Genomic DNA, 19,490 nt, shown 5'->3' on the forward strand with positions numbered 1-19,490 from the left:
AAAAAAATAAAAAATTAACAAATTCATATGTTCAGCTAAGATATGCAAGGATATAATCCAGAGAAATGACTAATACTGTAAGCTTTCTGGCATACAAAATTAACAGTGGGAAAGCAGGCTTCTTTCTGGAGGTTCAAGTTGCTTTCCCTACATGCAGAGTCAATCCTAAAGAAGATCTATTTTCATTTCCATAAAAAAGTATTGTCCTATATTTCTATTGCTTGAAACATCAATAAGGAAATCTCCTAAAGAGCTAAGAACTACATGTGTCTCAGGAAATTCTTTGTTCCTAATCTCAATGATTAAGAGTCTACCAAGAGATATCCCTCAGGGCAAAAGAAATCTCAGTCATCAATATTGCAGTTAAGATTGTATGTAATATACACTAAAGGATGTATTATTTTGAGCATGTGGCAAAAAACCGTATCCACTTTAAACTATGCACTGACTAATGATAAGATACAATTTAGGGCATGATTTTCTCAGTGTCAGTTCCAGAGTCTCCAATGCCTGAAAAAATCTGACACATATTAGGTGTTTTATAAATATTTGATGAATGAAAGAGAACGATATATTATATCGATATAATAGGGTAACAAACAGGGATTCTATTATAATGGAACAATAGGAAAAGAGATGAATGATTGACAGACACTAGTATCTATATGTATCTATATCCATATATGTATTTACAGATCTATATACCTAAAAGAGCAATGCTGAGTTAATTTCCTTCACTTTTGAACAATTATTAGTAATTTCTGTTGATAAAGCTAGTATGCTATAAAGCATAATAATATTTTGCATCGGGATCCCTGAGTGGCACAGCGGTTTGGCGCCTGCCTTTGGCCCAGGGCGCGATCCTAGAGACCCGGGATCAAATCCCACATCGGGCTCCTGGTGCATGGAGCCTGCTTCTCCCTCTGCCTATGTTTGCCTCTCAATCTCTCTCTCTCTCTCTCTCTCTCTCTCTGTGACTATCATAAATAAAGATTTTTTAAAAAAAAATTTTGCATCACTCTCAAGGCTTTTTTAGTTTATATTATTATTTAATTTATCTTTTTTTATCATAAGTCACTATTTTTAAATTTTATTTTCTTAAAGATTTTATTTATATGAGAGAGAGTGAGCATGAGCAAGGGGAGCAGCAGAGGGAGAAGCAGACTCCCCACTGAGTAGTGGGCCCAACATAAGGCTGGATCCAAGGACCCTGGGATCATGACCTGAGCTGAAGGCAGATGCTTAACCAACTGAGCCACCCAGGCACCCCATCATAAGTCACTTTAAATCAGAATTGGAAGTGAATGGAATATGTTTTTACTAATGATGGTATGTTAATTTTAAAAATGCACAGTACTACACATTCAAAAACAAGTTTATGATGACCCTATCCTTGCTTTAAGATTTCTGTTCTCTTGAGAATTCAGAGCCTAGAAAAATATTGAATAAAATGTGCTTCCCAAAAAAAGAACTAGCATATTCTCTTTACCAACAGCCAGAAAAATAAGAATGTTCATGAAACAACTATAAGATTCTTGGAGTCACCTAACTCTGGGAAACGAACTAGGAGTGGTGGAAGGGGAGGAGGGCGGGGGTGGGGGTGGGGGTGACTGGGTGGCACTGACGGAGGCACTTGAAGGGATGAGCACTGGGTGTTATTCTGTATGTTGGCAAATTGAACACCAATAAAAAATAAATTTATTATTAAAACAAAAAAGGTTCTTGGAGTCAGACGCGCTACCGTTGCGCCACGAGGCCTCTATGAGATTCTTAAATAAACTCGTTTACTCCTAGTTAAAACTGAATATTAGATTTTCTATAAATCTATTTTTGAGGTGCTTGCTAATTTATTTTCTATTTATAGACTATATGCAAGAGCATTTGATTTCCACAATTACAAAATATACTGAAAGAAAATAAATTTGCTAGCAAATAGCTATTTAGTTACTGTTCTTAACTCATACCTTTCCAGCATTGTTCATCACTCCACTCACTCCAGATTCCATCATCTGAGCAATAAATATTCACTTTACTTCTTACCAAAAAGCATAATTTTTGGCTTTCATTTGATGTTCTTGTGATTTGTATCTCATTCTCAACTGTGGTAGTCTGAAAACCAAGTGAAAAATAAGATGACATCATTTGATCTAATTGTAGCTAGATAGATCCCATTTGATTTGTCACTTTCATAGTGAATTTTGTTGCATAAAATATACATATCAAATGACTAGAAAGGTATATACCAAAATCTTGACAGTGATTATCTCTCTGTATGGTGGGGGGTTTTTTTCAGTTTTTTCTTCCCTTCCTTATCTATATTATAAATTTTTTCTATTATAATGGATAATGGATCACCTGTAGTAAAGGGCATGTGTGACAGGGCAAAATGCCTAGATGTCTTTAAGTGTTAATAATACCAGTATTTGGATTAGTGTTAAATTTCTCAGATTCCATAAACTGGAAAATGCCACATATACTGTTAACAAAAAGAGCCATCATGTGAATGATATTTCTATGGGAACTATAGAGTTCATACACATAAAGCCTTTTTTCCTCTTTATTCTTATTTTGATTTACTGCCACAAAAGCTGTGTAATAGTGCTCAGGGCTTAGCATGAAACTTCTTCAGATATGAGAATACACAAGGCTGAATGATCTTAATGGAGAAAAAAAAAATTGCTCAGTTTTGCTTTTCAAAGAACTGAACAGTGATTCTCATCCAAAATAACAGCTTCTCTTTTGTTGTAACTTCTTGGGAACCAGCATAATATAGTGGACCGGGAATAACTGGGTAATTTGTAAATCAATTCAGCTCCCAGTTTCCTCATCTGTATATGAAATTGATTAGAACTAATGGCTCACCTACATGTCTCCATCACTTCCTAAGTTGGAAATCAGTGAATAAAATTAACAAAAGCAATGTGGGGCTAAAGGCATCATCACAGTGTTGTCGCTGGGTGGTAATGAGTCTTTAATCATTACCTACCCCCCACCGCCAGCCCCTCTTCTGCATTATAAGCAATGCAAGTAGCCCTGTCAGAGCCTAATTCTGACCTGATGTTTGTTCCTCAAGAAGTGGTTTTCCTTTTTCTTTTCTTTTCTTCTCACCTAAGGCTTCATCAAATCCATCTCACACTTGCACTTGGCAACTTTAATTTATTGGCACATTATTAGAAACAAATGACAATATTATCTCTGAAGTCCTAATGTAGCTTTAAAATTGGTATCATTAATTATGCTTTCAGACTATAAGCAAGAATCTTTTTTTTGTCTCCTAAATTATATGGTTTTCTGGAAATTAAGATATATGTCATTCTATTCCTCATATAGATAGAAACTGATTTTGGTTCTCATGTTTGCTTATTTTATTAAAAAGGCTATGTTTAAAAAATAAAATTTAAAAAAGGTTATGTTTATGATTTCCCCAAATAAATGCAACGTTCATACCACCCAAGTAGTACCATCTTCTGTGAATTCAATTTCATAAATGAAACATTTGGCTGGAATGGGTCCTTTAGGCATGTTCCATTTCAGGTTAATTTCCTCTGAATTCTTCACAGTAAGACTAAGGTAGTCTGGTGGCATAGGTTTAACTAAAAAGCAAAAAGAAGCCATTTCAACATGGAAGTTATTAAGTTTAGCAGTAGCTATTATAAAAAGCTAGGAACACCTAGTAAGAGAAGCCTCTAAGATAAATAGAGTGGTTCAAAACCAAGATTAGTTTATTGAGAAACTTGGTTATTTTGGAAATTAAATTTTGATAAGTTACATATTCACAAATATTTAAGTCCAAGGGAAAAGTTAGAAGATCCAAATCATTACAGTCATTTTTCCACTTGCTTGCATTAGGAACAACTGTCACAACCATTACTACTACTATTTTATCAATAGCTAACTCTCATTTAAAGCTTATGATGTGTCAGGCACCAAACCAGGGATGTCACATAAACTCACTCATGTCTCACAAGAAACCTATGACGTATCCTCTATTATCCTCATTTTACTGATAAGGACATTGAAACAGACATTAAACATAACTTGCCCAAAGTCATACAGCTAGAAAGTGGTAAATCCAAGATTCAAATCCAGGTATAGCAGACTCTGAAACCTGTCATTATTATAACTGTTAGAACTAGGAACTCAGACTCAGAATATCCAACCATTTGCTTATTGAGATATCGGGATAAGTGATTCTATAATTGCTCCAACATTAACGCTAGACAAAAATACTTTATAGCAGACCAACTCTTTGAGGCTGTGGAATAAATTGTAAATTCTAAATAAAAATCCTAAAAAGACTTATTCTTCATTCAATTCCTTATTCCTGTACTTTTATTTTTTATTTTTTATTTTTTTAAAAGATTTTATTTATTAATCATGAGAGACACAGACAGAGAGGCAGAGACACAGGCAGAGGGAGAAGCAGGTTCCATGTAGGGAGCCTGACCTGGGACTTGATACCAGAACTCCAGGATCATGCCCCGAGCCAAACGCAGACGCTCAACCACTGAGCCACCCAGGCATCCCTCTGTACTTTTATTTTTAGTAAGAGTTTTTTCATATGCTCTTTTGGCCCTCATTTTTCTGGCTTTGCATTTCCACAAATTTTTCTATATCTCTGTCTCCATCTCTTCTCTTGCATGTGGTTGTGAATGGCCTAAACTAGAAACATCTTGAAGTTGTTGAACTCACCTATATTTTGAAGCTGAAAAATAAAATAGCTGGGTCTGATAGGCTGGGATTCTGATGACCCATTAACACAGATGTAGAAATCTTTATAGTCTGATGACTCCAAATAGGGAAACCTGCATCCCATATTTTTTCCATTAACCTTGATGTAATCAGTACACTCTGCTGAATGGTCCAAGCCCTCATACCTGTAAAAAGAGGTAAGAATTGTGCTTACCAATATCTTAAAGTATGATTGTATTTAATTTTCAATTATCTTAAGATACCAAGTGATTAAAAAAATTTAATAACATGCAACATTTATTGAGCACCAACTCTGTGCCAAATCCTATGTTATGTGCTAGGGATACAACAGTAAAGAAAGCAGACATAGTCCATGATTTCAAGGAGATTACGACCTGGTAGGAGTCTTTACAAAATATCAAAGACAGGGCATGTACTGCTCACAGGATTTGTGAATCAAAGAATAAGATTTCTATTAAGAAAAGTCGGGGTTTGTATAGATTATGGTCGGTGATACTGCCTTTTTTATATTGTACTGGAGAACTTATATTACAAGAAAGCAGAACTAGAAGCAGACTTACAAAATATTGTTATATTTAATAAAATGAATCAAAGTCCTCTGAAAATACAATACACATCAAGAGATAAGCCTCAGAAAAGCTAACAGAGGGGCCAAAAAGAAAAAGAGCTGTCTGGCAAGTAAATATCTAATTTCCCATTCTCCTAGACAAGAAATGTTGTCATATCATCAAAAGTTAACCTCTTTCCAGTAATAAAGTTAATGGGAATTATGGTGGATTTCTCTACTGATTTTCAAAACAAAATGCCTGGTTTATTCTCCTAAATTATAGCTTGCAATGCAAAACGTGACATCTATAAAAGCAGCCAAAATCCCTTTTGAAATTAGGCCAATCTAGCAGCTGATCAGGTGCTGATACAAATAGCCAGACTCTACTGAATTCACTGTATGCCAAATATTTCATTTGTCGTTTGTTTTTTCATCCCAAGTTGTTATTTATTGCATGAAGGGGGTGATAAAAGAGACTTTTATGATAGTGAAAATATAATTTTTAAAAAATTCAATAGCTGCCAGCAGTATACTGGTTCTAGAGAGAGAGAAGAAAACCCAAGTATTCTATAAAAAACTTTAATTGGCCTTTTCAGGTAGCCAACTATTTATTTTGGGCAGAGTTTGCAAAGTTATAGTCTCTTGGTTAGTTCACCTGATTAGAGTTTGGGAGACTTGAGGTCTAGGCTTGACTTCATCCAGATTTACTTTGTGCCAGTGGGAAGCCTCATAGTATCCTTATTTTCCAGTTTCTAAGATGTCAATATTTATCTCTCACTACTAAGATGAAGATAAAGCTATGTTAAATATGAACTACAATGTATAAGAGGGCAGATACTTTGTCTTATTCATACTTTTGGCCTTTTTATCTAGAACAGTGTCTGGCAGTTAATAATTGCTTAATATTTGTGGAATTATTGGACAAATAAATCAGACCATAGAAATAGACCCAGCCAATGCCAGATGAAGAAACTGAGACTCCAGAAAGGAAAACTGCTTGCCCAAGACCACTAAACTCAATGATGCCAGAGTAGCAATTAGAACCCAATTGGCATGTTTTATAATCTTGCCTTTTAAAAAACAGGTACCTGTTAACACTGGATCCTTTTTCTCAGGATTCTTAATAGCTTATACCTTAACACTTATATCTTATGATTTTTCTAAAAAAAAAAAAAATAGCCCTGATAATTTGGACCTGAAACACAAAGAGTAACACTTTGTCCTCTCTTGCTTTTTTTATGTTTAAATTCTGATACATATTTATCAATGTACCAATACTTTGATTTGTTTCATTAATTTAATGAATATTTTGTGATAATCTACTATGGACACAGCACAGCGTAGACAGTTAAGAGAAATGTAGGAAACAGTTCACACCCACCACTCTCTTAAAAATTTAAGGGAGCAGACAAAGCACACATATATGACAAAAATTTAAATGCCATCCAGAGAAGGAATTAAGAGCTATAATAAGTCATAGTTGAGAGAAAAACTGAAGAGAAGTTGATGTGATCAGTAAAGAGCTAATGAAATTGAATACCAGATGGGCCTTGAAAGGTGGGTAAGCATTGGTGAGAAGGCCAGAGGGCATTCCAGATAATGCACACAAAAGCATAAAAGATCATAACATGGGTGAGAAAAAAATGTAGTGATGGGTCTAAATGAAGTGGAACATTGCCACTGGTGATAGTAGAAGGTAATGTTGGAAAAGCAGTGATACAGTGAGGCAGAAATTTAAATGCCAAACTATATTTTATCCTGGAGGCAATGAATAGCCACTGGAAGTCTTTGAAATATGAAAATAGTGGGACACCTGGGTGGTTCAGTGGTTGAACATCTGCCTTTGGCTCAGGTCATGATCCTGGGGTCCTGGGACTGAGTCCCACATCAGGGTGACCACAGGGAGCCTGCTTCTTTCTCTGCCTATGTCTTTGACTCTCTCTGTGTCTCTCATGAATAAATAAATAAAAGCTTTAAAGAAAGAGAAAACAGCAACATAGGAAGATAAATCTGGTTACAGTGTGCAGAATGACTAGGAAGGGAAGAGACTGGAAGGAGAGACCATCATTTGGGAGATTATGCCAGGCAGTTATCCAGGTGTGGAATGAGGTGAGAGTACAGTAGAGTTCTTGTAGTACAGATGGGAAGTAAAACAGATGTGCAACCTTGCAAAAGAGTGTCAGAATGCAGTGATCAATGTAACCATGAAACAATGAAGAACTCGAGATAGAAGATTCAAATGGCTGTAAGTTTAAAAGTCTCAGTGATGGTTAAAAAAGGATAGGGAGGGGAGCCCGGGTGGCTCAGCAGTTTAGCGCTGCCTTCAGCCCAGCGCCTGATCTTGGAGACCCAGGATCGAGTCCCAAGTCAGGCTTCCTGCATGGAGCCTGCTTCTCCCTCTACCTGTGTCTCTGTCTCTCTTTCTCTCTGTGTGTCTCATCGATAAATAAATAAAATCTTAAAAAAAAAAAAAAAAAAAGGATAGGGAAACCAGGAAAAGGACCCAGTGTTAATAGGTACCTGTTTTTTAAAAGTCAAGAGTATAAAACATGCCAAAACTTTTTAGGTTATAATCCTATATATCTAAAGGATACAAAATTTAATCCAATGTTTCATTGCTTATATAACCCAGAGAATGCCATCCAGTGGCTACAGCCTAAACCTTATTACTCTCATTGAAAACCCCAAATACTTGTAAACAACCTTCATAATAAATACAATCCTGAAAAACAATAAGTTTAATTTAATGAAAATAGTTACTTATACTGTAAATTAACTTTTATAAATTTTTCTTAATAAGGAATTCTTAATAAAAATACTTACCAGTAAAACAACTGGTAATTGGTATCAAAATGGACACCCATGCCAGGTTTCCAAGAGCAGACTAAATATTGCCAGTTGTAATATACACAGTCCATATCTTGAATTTTAGTTTCCCGATTTCCTAAAGAATGAATGAACTGTGAATGCTTGAAAGGCATGGTGATGAATCATTTGGGAAATCACTATGCAATTTTAATTCATTTCTTTTGACCTCTCCATTTCATTTAGCAATCGATATAATCAGTAATATTCCAAAAGGAAATTGTTAGAAACCACTTCACTGGAATGGGGATGTAAAAATTTAAAAAAAGAAAAATGGGGCATGTAAAAATAAAAAATTAAAGGGTTCATTTAATGGTACTAGTGTAAGCATATGCAAAGGTACTAATTAATAATTCTAGGATGCTCTGAGCACTCACATACATATTTACTAATATGATCTCAAAACTGGGGACTATATTAACCTAAAAAGATGCAGGTTTTGCCAAATGTGTTTGCTGATTTAAAGGATTCAAAAAGGCCAGTCACCCACTCCTAAGAAGAATTCTATCTGTTGCCACACTTTCACCTATATGTACATTCTGGTATATAAGAGTTAAGGGCCTTATGTCCTGTATGGATTGTTCTGACAGTATTAAACATGAGAGAGCTTTATTTTAACCTTGTGGTGATGTCCAATAAGTAGTTTCTGCCCATGAACTTCTAACTTCTGATCCATTTGTGCATTGTGCTGGCAGAAGTGTGTTTATCTTTGCTTCAATACCTTTGTTAAGATCAAACCCATCTTTGTAATGTAGATTCTTGGTAATGATGGTCTGTTTTATAAGAAGATAAGACAAAGTCAAACTTATAAACAGTGACAGCATCATGAGCCACATTATTAGGGCTAAGAAGTCACCCTGAAATGTTTCCAATATCTAAGAAACTCCTAATGATTATCTGATACAATGTCCTAGATATATTCCTGGCAGAGCTCATTTCTGTGTATTATATCATTTGATGAGATCATCTGAATCTTAACACCTTATTCAAAATAACCCCAGGGGTGCCTGGATAGTTTAGTTAGTAGAGCATGCAACTGGATCTTGGGGTTGAGTTCAGCCCATGTTGGGTGTAGAGCCTACTTAAAAACAAACAAACAAGCATTGTTTATTAACAATGACAACAACAACAACAACAAACAAAATAAAAAATAACTCCAAAACATTCTGGAGAAGAAGAGTCTCTGTGGCAGGAACTTGAGCTGTAATGAACTTTATATAGATAATTTTCAGATACCATATGCATATTACATGACAAATGATCTAATCACATTTCAAATATCACTTGAACTCTTCAGTAATCATATACAGTAAAATCTTGGAGGTAACTGGAGAAAGTCAGACAAATTGCAAGCTTCCAGTGGACTATGATCATGTCATTATCCTTATATTCCTGATATCTGGCACAAAAAAATTGCTCAATAAATGTTGGATTTGAATTGTCTCTTGAAACTACCTAAGCTAAATTAGGAAGGTAACAGTATGCCTCATACAACAGAAATCTTTGAACAAACATGCTTCTTTTTGTAGTTAATAAGTCAATAAACTTTCATTGAACATTTATTATAATATATGCAAACAACTATGCTGTGTTCTGTGGGGCAAGTACAAAGATAAATAAGACTTAATTCCTACAAAGAAAATCTTATGGTCCATATATAAGACCCTTATATAAGACCCTTATACAGGTATTTAAGTGTAAAATACAATACAATGTCTAAATATTCTTCAGGTCCATATTCCATGGGACCATGTATTTTTTTCCTGTACTTCTCATGGTAGTCTTAATATTGAGTGGGGTGAAAATAGATGTAGCAGGATGCACAGGAGATAACAGCAGGCATGGCAGCTTGTTATTTCTTAATAATGGCTATTGAGATACAGGAATCAGAGTGGACACTGACATCAAAATTACAAGAAAGGTCCTAATAATCATACCAATATTGCAAGTGCATGCTTGACTTACCTTCCAGTTTTCACTATCAATGTTTCGGTATTTTAATTCATATTCTATTGTGCATTCCTTAAAATTATCCGGAAATAATGGAGGTTGCCATTGCAAAGAGAGATAACCTAAATATCCAGGGTCCACTATCTCAAAATCCTGAGGAGGATTAACTGAAATAAAATGAATAAAACATTTTTACTTTTTTCCTATATCTTGTGACAAAACTTGCTAAATCTAGTTTACTTTCATATGTCCAAGAGCTGTCAAATGGATAAATAAACTGCAGTACATCATCTATACAATGGAATATTATTCAGCCATAAGAAAGAATGAAGTACCGACTTATGCTACAACATGCAAACATTAAGCTAATTTGAAAGAAGCCAGTCAGAAAAGATACATAAGACTAATTTATATGAAATAGCCAGAATACGCAAATCCATAGAGACAAAAGTGGCTGCCAGGGGCTGGAGGAAGGGAAGAATAACATGAACACTGAATTAATATTCAATATTCTTTTTTGGGAGTATGTAAATATTCTGGAATTAAGTAGTTAAGGGTGTTACACAAGTACACTGTTAAGATACTATAGACCACTGAACAGTACACTTTAAAAGGCTAGGTTTTATGTTATAGAAATCATATCAATAAAGCTGTTAAAAAGTCTATAATAGGGATGCCTGGGTGGCTCAGCGGTTAAGCGTCTGCCTTCCGCTCAGGGCGTGATTCCCAGGTCCTGGGATCAAGTCCCACATCAGGCTCCCCCTGCAGGGAGCTTGCTTCTCCCTCTGCCTATGTCTCTGCCTCTCTCTCTGTGTCTCTCATGAATTGAAAAAAAAAAAAAAAAAGTCTAGAATACTGCTACATGCAAATATGACTTTGCCTATCTAGGTACTAAGTTTTCACAGAAACAGGCAATTCAACATGCAGTTACCTCTGTGGTTATATAGATCAGAATTTGGCCTAGGATGGGAACACTTTATTACATAAATCTCTCTAATTGCAAGAACCAATCAGTATTAATTCAGTGTTTACTATATGTATATAACATCATGGCACACATACACACACAAATGGGATAGAAAACGTAAAATATGACTACTATAACTAAATGCCTTAAGAGTTAGAACAAGCAGATCTTGTTCCATTCTGAATCCTCTAATTAAAGTCCAAAGCTATCCCTAGAGTATGGCAAACCAGGGCCACTCTTTGGAAGAACTTAAGAAAAAGTGTCAGGCAGCTGAGCAGAGTGGCATCAGAAAAAAGCCCATATTATTTGGGAAGAGGGAGTAGTGTGTGGAAATGGCTCCCCCAATGGCTGGTTTAAAAAGCAAACAAATAAATAATTCTATAAACTTCCCTACTAGCAAATCTAATAGTACTATAGTTCTGCCTTCACGTTGCCTTTCTGCTAATAATTTCCTTTCGTTTCTGCCCAGTTATTCATCTTAATGCCTAATCTCATAATACTTATTGAGGTGAAGAAAAGAACCCACAAAAAGAAACTGTGGCACAAATTATGATTTGACATGGGACCCCCACCATGTATCAATAAAGAAAGTCTCTACTGAGGATAAAATGACAGTCTTATTGTTTCAACTCTTAGAGTTACAAATCTTTGTGAAATGTATTGTTCTGATTACCTTCTCCAAGAAGAAAAATTCATTAAACATGATTTAATAATTCTGTAGTTATTTTTAAATTTTACCTTAAATCTCTGTATATTTTTCCATATTTATCTTAAAGGCTAAGGATGGTAAATAAGGAAAGTTTCCAGTTAGTTGAGTATCAGGCAATGAGGTTTCATATAATTAACCTATTTCTTAGAAGACCATACAAAAAGGTATGGAAAAGTGTCTTTTAGTTTGGCTTTTATCCTGCAAAATGTTTGTTATCGTTAGTTAACCTTATACGTGAGGCTGACTAGTAAGAACGTATCTTGTGTGTATGGACTTCCTGAAATATTTCTAGTAACAATCCATCTACTTGTTATGTACTTCCACACGGTAGGTTGAAAAGACAATTAATATCCCAAATTTTAAAACTACTCCATTGTTAGCTTACCTTTTATCTCAGCATTTGAAAGCATAGAGCCAAATGCTGTGCAAACAAGCAGGGTATAGAGGAATCCGACATCCAAATGAATGAAAGCCATTCCTCCAAGATTCAATACTTTGAAGTTTCCACTCTAAAAAGGAAAAACAACATTTTAACTTCATCTTACTTCAAAATAACCAAATGATTAAATGTGTTTAAAAACACATTTGAAAAAAAAATAAAAATAAAAATAAAAACACATTTGGAAACTCTATGTTCTTTCTACCAGGAATTGGGGAAAACTGTGCCCCTTCGAACCATGGGGGGAGAAATCAGATTTAGAACCAATAAAATGGAAAGGGAGGATTCTAGGCTCATTTTTCTATAAGAGTAAAAAAAGAAAAGCAAAACAAACTTACAAGAAAACTCTTCATACCCACCCCACACAGAGAGACTTTTCCATACATTACATGCTACACCCAGGATAGGATGACTTCAAATAGCCTTCAGCCTGAAGACTGAGCCAGACCCACCAAAGTGTCCTTATTGGTTCACAGTGGGAGTTATGATATCATTAATCTCCATAGCAACCCTCTCCCCCAGCAACAAAGTAAATACGCTGATACGTATATTCTTTTCTGAAATTAAAAAGTATTTGAAAGTTATCTGACTACTAAGAAAGCATAGAACCTACACCCAAGCCTCAGATACCTCAAAACTTTGCTCCATTTCTTCATAAATATTAAACCACCATCCTCTACTCTTTATCTGTTCCACCCTTCCCTGCTTCCTGTATCAGTAAATAGCACCGAGACGCCTGGGTGGCTCAGGGGTTGAGGTCTGCCTTTGGCTCGGGTTGTGATCCCAGATCCTGGGATCGAGTTCCGCATTGGACTCCCTGCACAGAGCCTGCTTCTCTCTCTGCCTGTGTCTCTGCCTCTTTCTCTCTGTATCTCTCATGATAAATAAATAAAATCTTAAAAAAAGATAGATAAATAAAATCTTTAAAAAAAAAAAAAAAAAGGAAATAGTACCATCATCTTCCTAGCTGCCCAAACCAAAAAACCAGAGAATTTTCCTCAACTTCTCCCTCTCCCAGACAACCTCTCCATTATCACTACCTCTTCCAAGATGAAGAACTTATCATCAGGATCTCATTAGCCAGTCTTTCCTGCCTCCAAACCGTTCTCCATATCACAACACAGCAAGAATGACCTCTCTAAAGGGTAAATCTTACTTTTCACCCATTTCTTAAAACACTTCACTATAATAGAATACAACTTAGTGTCTTTACATTCTTGAAGAATATCGGGTTGTATGATCAAAATTTAAAGAATTCATGTCTCCACATACCTACTTAACCAAAAATTACTCTCTTTTCAAAGAAAAACCACTACTCCCAGTTCTATACTTCTCTTTGAGCCTATATTCCTGGAACCAACAATTTCACAGGAAGCTAATGAGTAAAGGTCACTATTCCAACATTCAGAAATTACCTTTCTTTTCTCCTACATAAATTCATTAAGCAGAGGAGACTCTCTCTCCCTGCACCACCTTCTTCAACCTACCTGATCCATATGTAATGTTCTAATGTTGGTAAGTTTCAATTATGACATCAAAGAATCTTGAGATCAAACTATTAAAGCCAGCATGTATTTCAGAGACTATGTTAGCCCAGCTTCATTTATATACTGGGAAATAAAACACAGATTTGCCCAAGATTACACAGCCAGTTAGTAAGAGATTTGGGAGTAGGACAGAAATATGATTCTTAATCCAGTGTACTTCCACCCTATTATGCTGGATCCCACAGGTTTGAGGATTATGAAAGCTCTTCCTCTGGGACTCCAGCATTTAAGTCTTCCTTCAATTAGCTAGCCCGACTGAATCAACACCATGCTATTTTTTTCTATGTCTCATAAAATCATAAGAGAAAAGCATTTTTCTTACTGAGGTTCAATAAATCTCTCTCTTCAATTCCTCCCTGGGCACATGCAAACCTACTACTACTGTCCTCCCACGCGTCTGTAAGTGGTAGGTAGGTCTATCAACAGATCTTCCACAGAGCTGTTCTCATGGATTGAGATGAACACACTGGTTCCTTTGGGATCTAAGGCAGCAAATAGGTCTGACAAAGAGAAATCCTTTCATATTACTAATAAGGATGAAGACAATTAGAGCTCCCTTAAACTGCTCCCAGAGAGATCTTTAAAGTTCTCTCTCCTGTATCAATCTGCCCTTATATATTTTCATAGCCCTGTGCCATGTGCAGCACAAATCGTAAGAGTTAAAAATCCCTTGATTCTACTCCTTTTATAGGCTACTGAAATGTGATTCAGGCTATCAAATAGCATATTTCCTAGATCAGCCCAACACATTAATGCAAAAGTAGGAAATGGAATAGCTGGTATCCTGAGTCACTTGTCTACAAACCTATGAAAGGAGTTCCCTGAATTACAATACACTTAGGATCCCATCTAGACTTTCTCACACAAATGAATGTGAAGACAACTCTTTCCTTGGCTTCTGGGTTATAAGATTGTCACTTGTGCAATGAGGTGCTTTACACACTAAATGGTTACTAGGAAAGACAGAATTCTTCACAAGAGGGGAAGGGACCTGAAGACAAAGGGAAGATGGTGATGAAAACACAGATATACATATACACTTAGAGTTTCTGATATACTCTCCACCCCCAGCCCACAGTTAATCACTCATCTGGTCTTAACTCCTTATTTTTAAAAATGAGGAAATACCAAGGATGGAAGATGAATTGTCCAAAGTCACACAACTTACTGGTGGCAGAGCTAGGACTGAAAACTAGCTCTCATAAGCCCTTTCCATTGAGTAGACAATAAGTTTTCTTGTTTTTTTTTTTTTTAAGTTTTCTTGTTATAAGGAGTCTTGTCCTGCATCTATTTTACCAGAATCCCCTGAACCTTGGTCAACCTACTCTCACCACCCAAACCATCAACCCACCACAGTTTTACCATCATGACATTTTGGCAGAATAATAATAAGCTTTCACTGAGCACCTTTTTTTTTTTTTTTTTTTGCCAAATTCTATTGCAGGTAAATCTTGTCCAAGATAAAAGGTACAAGTGACGAGTCATAAGGTCTGTAATAGTAGTAATCTTCCTACTATTTATTCAGCATTTACAGCATTCCAGACACTACCCTGTACTAAGCACTCTACATACATTATATCATATAATATTTATAGTCAGTCTCTGATGTATGTACTATTTTCATTCCCATTTTAAAGACCAGAAGCTGAGACACAGAGAAATTAAACAGCTTCCTGCAAGTCACGCAGACCATAAATGGTGAAGCTTGGATTTGAATCCAGACAGTCTAGTACCAGAGTCCTTGATGATAACCACTAGGCTAAGCATTTTCCACTGCTAAGATCAATGTGGAGGGCAGCTTCCTGTTTCTACCCACTAAGTTTCACACAACACTATTGCTTAAACAGTTTCCCACTGAGAATCTCCTTTAGAATGGCAAGCCTAAACTATTTCCTGTTTTCAGCCTCACTTCCCCACCTCTTCAAAGCCATGCTACATAATCCCCTTGTTCTATGAGTTGGCAGGAGATAATCTTTGCATGATTGGAGAAACTCCAGGTACTTACCAATAATATGGTTTCTCAAGAAATGAATTATCATAGGCAATTATCACAGGTCCTCTTTTTTTTCTCTTCTTCAGTTTGGAGACATTAATTAGAATCTCTAAGACTTCCCTTCCTGTCTGATAATCAAGCACACTGAAAAAAAAAATATAGATGTTCCTGAAATAGCCAGCAGGCCAGGATACAGATTCTATAAGTCACAAGACAGGAGTGGGAGGTTATGGGTGGGGCTAAAAGCATCTAAAGCGAATTTAGAATTACAGCAAGGTATGTAAAAGCTGACAGGACTAATTAATCTTTGGATAAACAAATAGATATATAGCTGAGAAACTGGTTATAATAAAAGGCACAATGTTGTAAATATCAACCTGGATTTCAACCCTGCCTCAACCACTAATGTTCCTGGAAGCAAATTATAATTCAATTTCTATCTATAAAATGGAGGTAATGACATCAGCCTGGCAGATTTGTGCTGTAGATTAAATAAGACAATGCATCTGAAAGTACTACAAGAAGAGTAAATTGCTCCGTGTGCTTAGGAGGAGTTTGTCTACTTATCAACTGAAGATAGGTCAATTTTTGTTGATCCATTAGTTGTCTTTACTGATATTTGTCTCAATAACAATAACTTCATGGATTTTGCTTATTTTTTATAGTTTACAAAGAACTTACTGAATTATTTTAACAAATTCACAGGTGTATAAGGTTGGTATTACATATTTACAATCAGTAACATTGTGGCTTGAAGTGGCGTGACTTGCACAATATCTCACAGCTGGTACAATCTGTATGGAAAGGCAAGGTTAAAAAGGAACAGAAAAAATGCTGTGAGCCAAAGAATGCAGTCACTTACATAATATGGATTTGTGGGGGAAAAAAGTGTCTTTTCTGCCTTGACAAATAAATACAAAAAGACAATTCCAACGTATCTAAAATGATTACAGGTTCTTGTTTTGTTTATAAAGGCAGTGAGCAAGTTGCAGAAACAAATAATTATTTTTTAGAAAATAATGAATGGGGATCCCTGGGTGGCTCAGCGGTTTAGCGCCTGCCTTTGGCCCAGGGCACGATCCTGGAGACCCAGGAGCGAGTCCCACATCGGGCTCCCGGCATGGAGCCTGCCAAAGCAATAAGAAAGAGAAAATGGAAAAACAGAGAAGTAGAGTTTAAGGAGAGAAAAATGGAAAAGTAGAGCGATTGCAAAGTTAAATGTCATCTGTGGGTGAAACAATTAATTTATGGGTCTTATGTGAGAAGGCATACTAACTAGGAGATCTGGGCTCTAGCACCAACTTTGCCACAGGATTTAGAAAATAATAATACTAGAGACTAGAGTTTTTTAAGCTCTTTTCAAGTGTCAAGCTCTGTGCCAGATACTTGATAGGGACTAGCTCACTTAAGTCTCACAAACATTTTTTTAAATTTATTTATTCACGAGAGACACACAGAGAGAGGCAGAGACACAGGCAGAGGGAGAAGCAGGCTCCATGCAGGGAGCCTGATGTGGGACTCGATCCCGGGTCTCCAGGATCACGCCCTGGACTGAAGGCGGCGCTAAACCGCGGAGCCACCAGGGCTGCCCAAGTCTCACAAACATTGATAGTTACTATATTATTATCCCAATATTACAAATGAGTCATTTGAGGCTCAGAAAAGTTAAGTCAATTACTCAAGGTTATATAACTTAAGCAAGAGAAGATGTGTATACCTGATTTCTTAAAAGACTATGTTCCTTTTAACATATGATACTGTCTTTCAACTTATCCCACTTCAGTGAAGCTCAATTTCCTCATACAAGTTATCCCTGGGATATCACTGTTTCATCAGTTAATCTGCTGTGTATCTATGCATGGTTTCAGGATGTGACTCAAAAGCACTAGCTTCCTGAATAACTAATCTCGTTTTAAGGAGACCATCCAACATGCACAAATGCCTATTCATAGCTTCTGGCGTATGGCCATGACTCAGCATCATAATCAGCACCCCTGGAACCTGCCAGATCCTGAGTTCTGACAACATGCTGAGATCAATACGTGACTTAATCAGCATATGAACTGGTGGTGAGTCAAATTTAATTTATATAAAGCTAGCAAATAATTTGTTCTTCAGTGGAGTAATTCATAAAGAATGCTGAAGATGATTTTATGTACTTTTAAACACACACAAAAAAAACCTTTGAATCAGACAGATACATCATGCTTGCCACTAGTCAACTCGAAGTCACCTCCCACAAAAATACACAAAAACGTTAAGCACATGCTGAAAGATAAAAATCACTGTAGACCAATGAAATATAGCTAGGATCTCTTCAACAAATACCACTTTAACAACTGGTTATGTATAATATGATTGTATTTGTGTCCTTGACAACATTATACTCTAACATTGTATATTGATATTTATGCAATATGTTAAAAAAAATCTTGTAAAACACAGGTAGTCATCTTATTCCCTAATTCTTTTTGTAGATGCTTTCCTGCATGACATCCTGAGATCATCCAGCTAACAAGTTTCCTAAAGCATTCACATAGCCAGTGAATTCAGTTTTGAGCTACAATAGCAACTGCCAGATTTACAGTATTAATTCATGAAGCAGTTTATACATTTCAGAATCAGTCCCTAATCTGAGCTGATCAGGGCTTTATTAGTTTATAATGCCACCCAGAAAACCACCAACAGGCTTTTACAACCGCTTAAAAAAAACCCTCCCACTTCATCTACTTCTTAGAACAGGTCAAATTGTTATTATGAAATATACCTTACATTCTATTCAAGTGAAGTCACAGCTGTAGAGCAATGCAGTATCTTGAAAGGCACCACTTCTCTGGAACTAGCAAAACAATCTCTTTTGTTCAACACCCTTCTCCCCAAAACCAGATGCTCCCAAATACTTGTCAGCAAGCAAACACTGTGTACTCAAAACATTCACTTTGCATATAATAACTTCAAAAGTAAATAATAGAGTGTGCCCCACCCACTCCAATTAAGTAAAAATAGAATACAAATTGTACCATAGCAGGTCTTTTTTTTTTTTTTTTTAGATTTTATTTATTTATTCATGAGAGACACACACAGAGAGAGGCAGATACACAGGCAGAGGGAGAAGCAGGCTCCATGCAAGGGAGCCGGATGCAGGACTCGATCCCGGGACTCCAGGATCACACCCTGGGCCAAATGCAGGTGCTAAACCGCTGAGTCACCCAGGGATCCCCCATAGCAGGTTTTATATGACTTCAAGGTTATTCTACCAGTATGTTCCTTCATGTCCATGAGGTATAAACTATAAATATATGAAAATATGGTATTATATCATATATAGTACCATCCATTATAGAAAAGAATGCTAACAAAAACATATCAATGTTTCTATCATGTATTCATTATTTAACAATCAGTTCTGGGAGCCTACTACATGCCAGGCCCTTTTCCAGGCATAAGAGATACAACAGTGAACAAGCAAAAAACATGCCCTCCTAGAACTTTCTGGTGTGGGAGACAGCCCATAAACATATCAAATAATTATAATTTATAATTATAATTTTTATAAAGAAAAATAAAGCAAGATAATATGAAAGAGAGTAATGAGGACTCTTTTTAGATGGGGTAGCCAGGGAATGCCTCTCTGAAAGAGTGGCATTAAGGACCTCAAGAAGTAAGGAAATAAATCAGGTAAAGACACAGGAGAAAAATCTTCCAGGTAGAAGGAACAGCACTTTCAAATGCCCTGATGAGGGAATCAGCTTAGTAGTTC

The 19,490-nt window shown here is 36.2% G+C and overlaps 2 protein-coding genes across 10 annotated transcripts in view; both read right to left on the reverse strand.

The window, feature by feature from the left end:
- The window catches only part of IL13RA2 (interleukin 13 receptor subunit alpha 2), a 106,731-nt gene that overhangs the window by 71,005 nt on the left and 16,236 nt on the right, over positions 1–19,490 (reverse strand). For 5 of the 8 annotated variants that reach the window (XM_049107644.1, XM_035712366.2, XM_025431360.3 and 2 more), the window contains 7 exons: positions 12,137–12,260; positions 10,091–10,242; positions 8,745–8,898; positions 8,084–8,204; positions 4,693–4,877; positions 3,448–3,593; positions 1,965–2,109 (listed from right to left, as the gene is read on the reverse strand). In XM_049107644.1, the coding sequence (XP_048963601.1) occupies positions 1,965–2,109; positions 3,448–3,593; positions 4,693–4,877; positions 8,084–8,204; positions 8,745–8,898; positions 10,091–10,242; positions 12,137–12,227 (994 nt within the window). In that variant the 5' untranslated portion in view covers positions 12,228–12,260. Of the gene's footprint in view, positions 1–1,964; positions 2,110–3,447; positions 3,594–4,692; positions 4,878–8,083; positions 8,205–8,744; positions 8,899–10,090; positions 10,243–12,136; positions 12,261–12,549; positions 12,687–13,605; positions 13,685–19,490 lie in introns of those variants that run through there. The other 3 variants (XM_035712365.2, XM_035712362.2, XM_035712361.2) reach the window with 3 other exon arrangements.
- LRCH2 (leucine rich repeats and calponin homology domain containing 2) overlaps positions 15,743–19,490 on the reverse strand; it is a 215,062-nt gene continuing 211,314 nt past the window's right edge. For both annotated transcript variants that reach the window (XR_007409431.1, XR_007409430.1), the window contains exon 27: positions 15,743–15,874. The gene's annotated coding sequence lies outside the window, so the exon portion shown is untranslated. The remainder of the gene's footprint in view (positions 15,875–19,490) is intronic.

This window comes from Canis lupus, chromosome X, assembly GCF_003254725.2.
Source record: "Canis lupus dingo isolate Sandy chromosome X, ASM325472v2, whole genome shotgun sequence".
NCBI classification, from domain to species: Eukaryota; Metazoa; Chordata; class Mammalia; order Carnivora; family Canidae; genus Canis; species Canis lupus.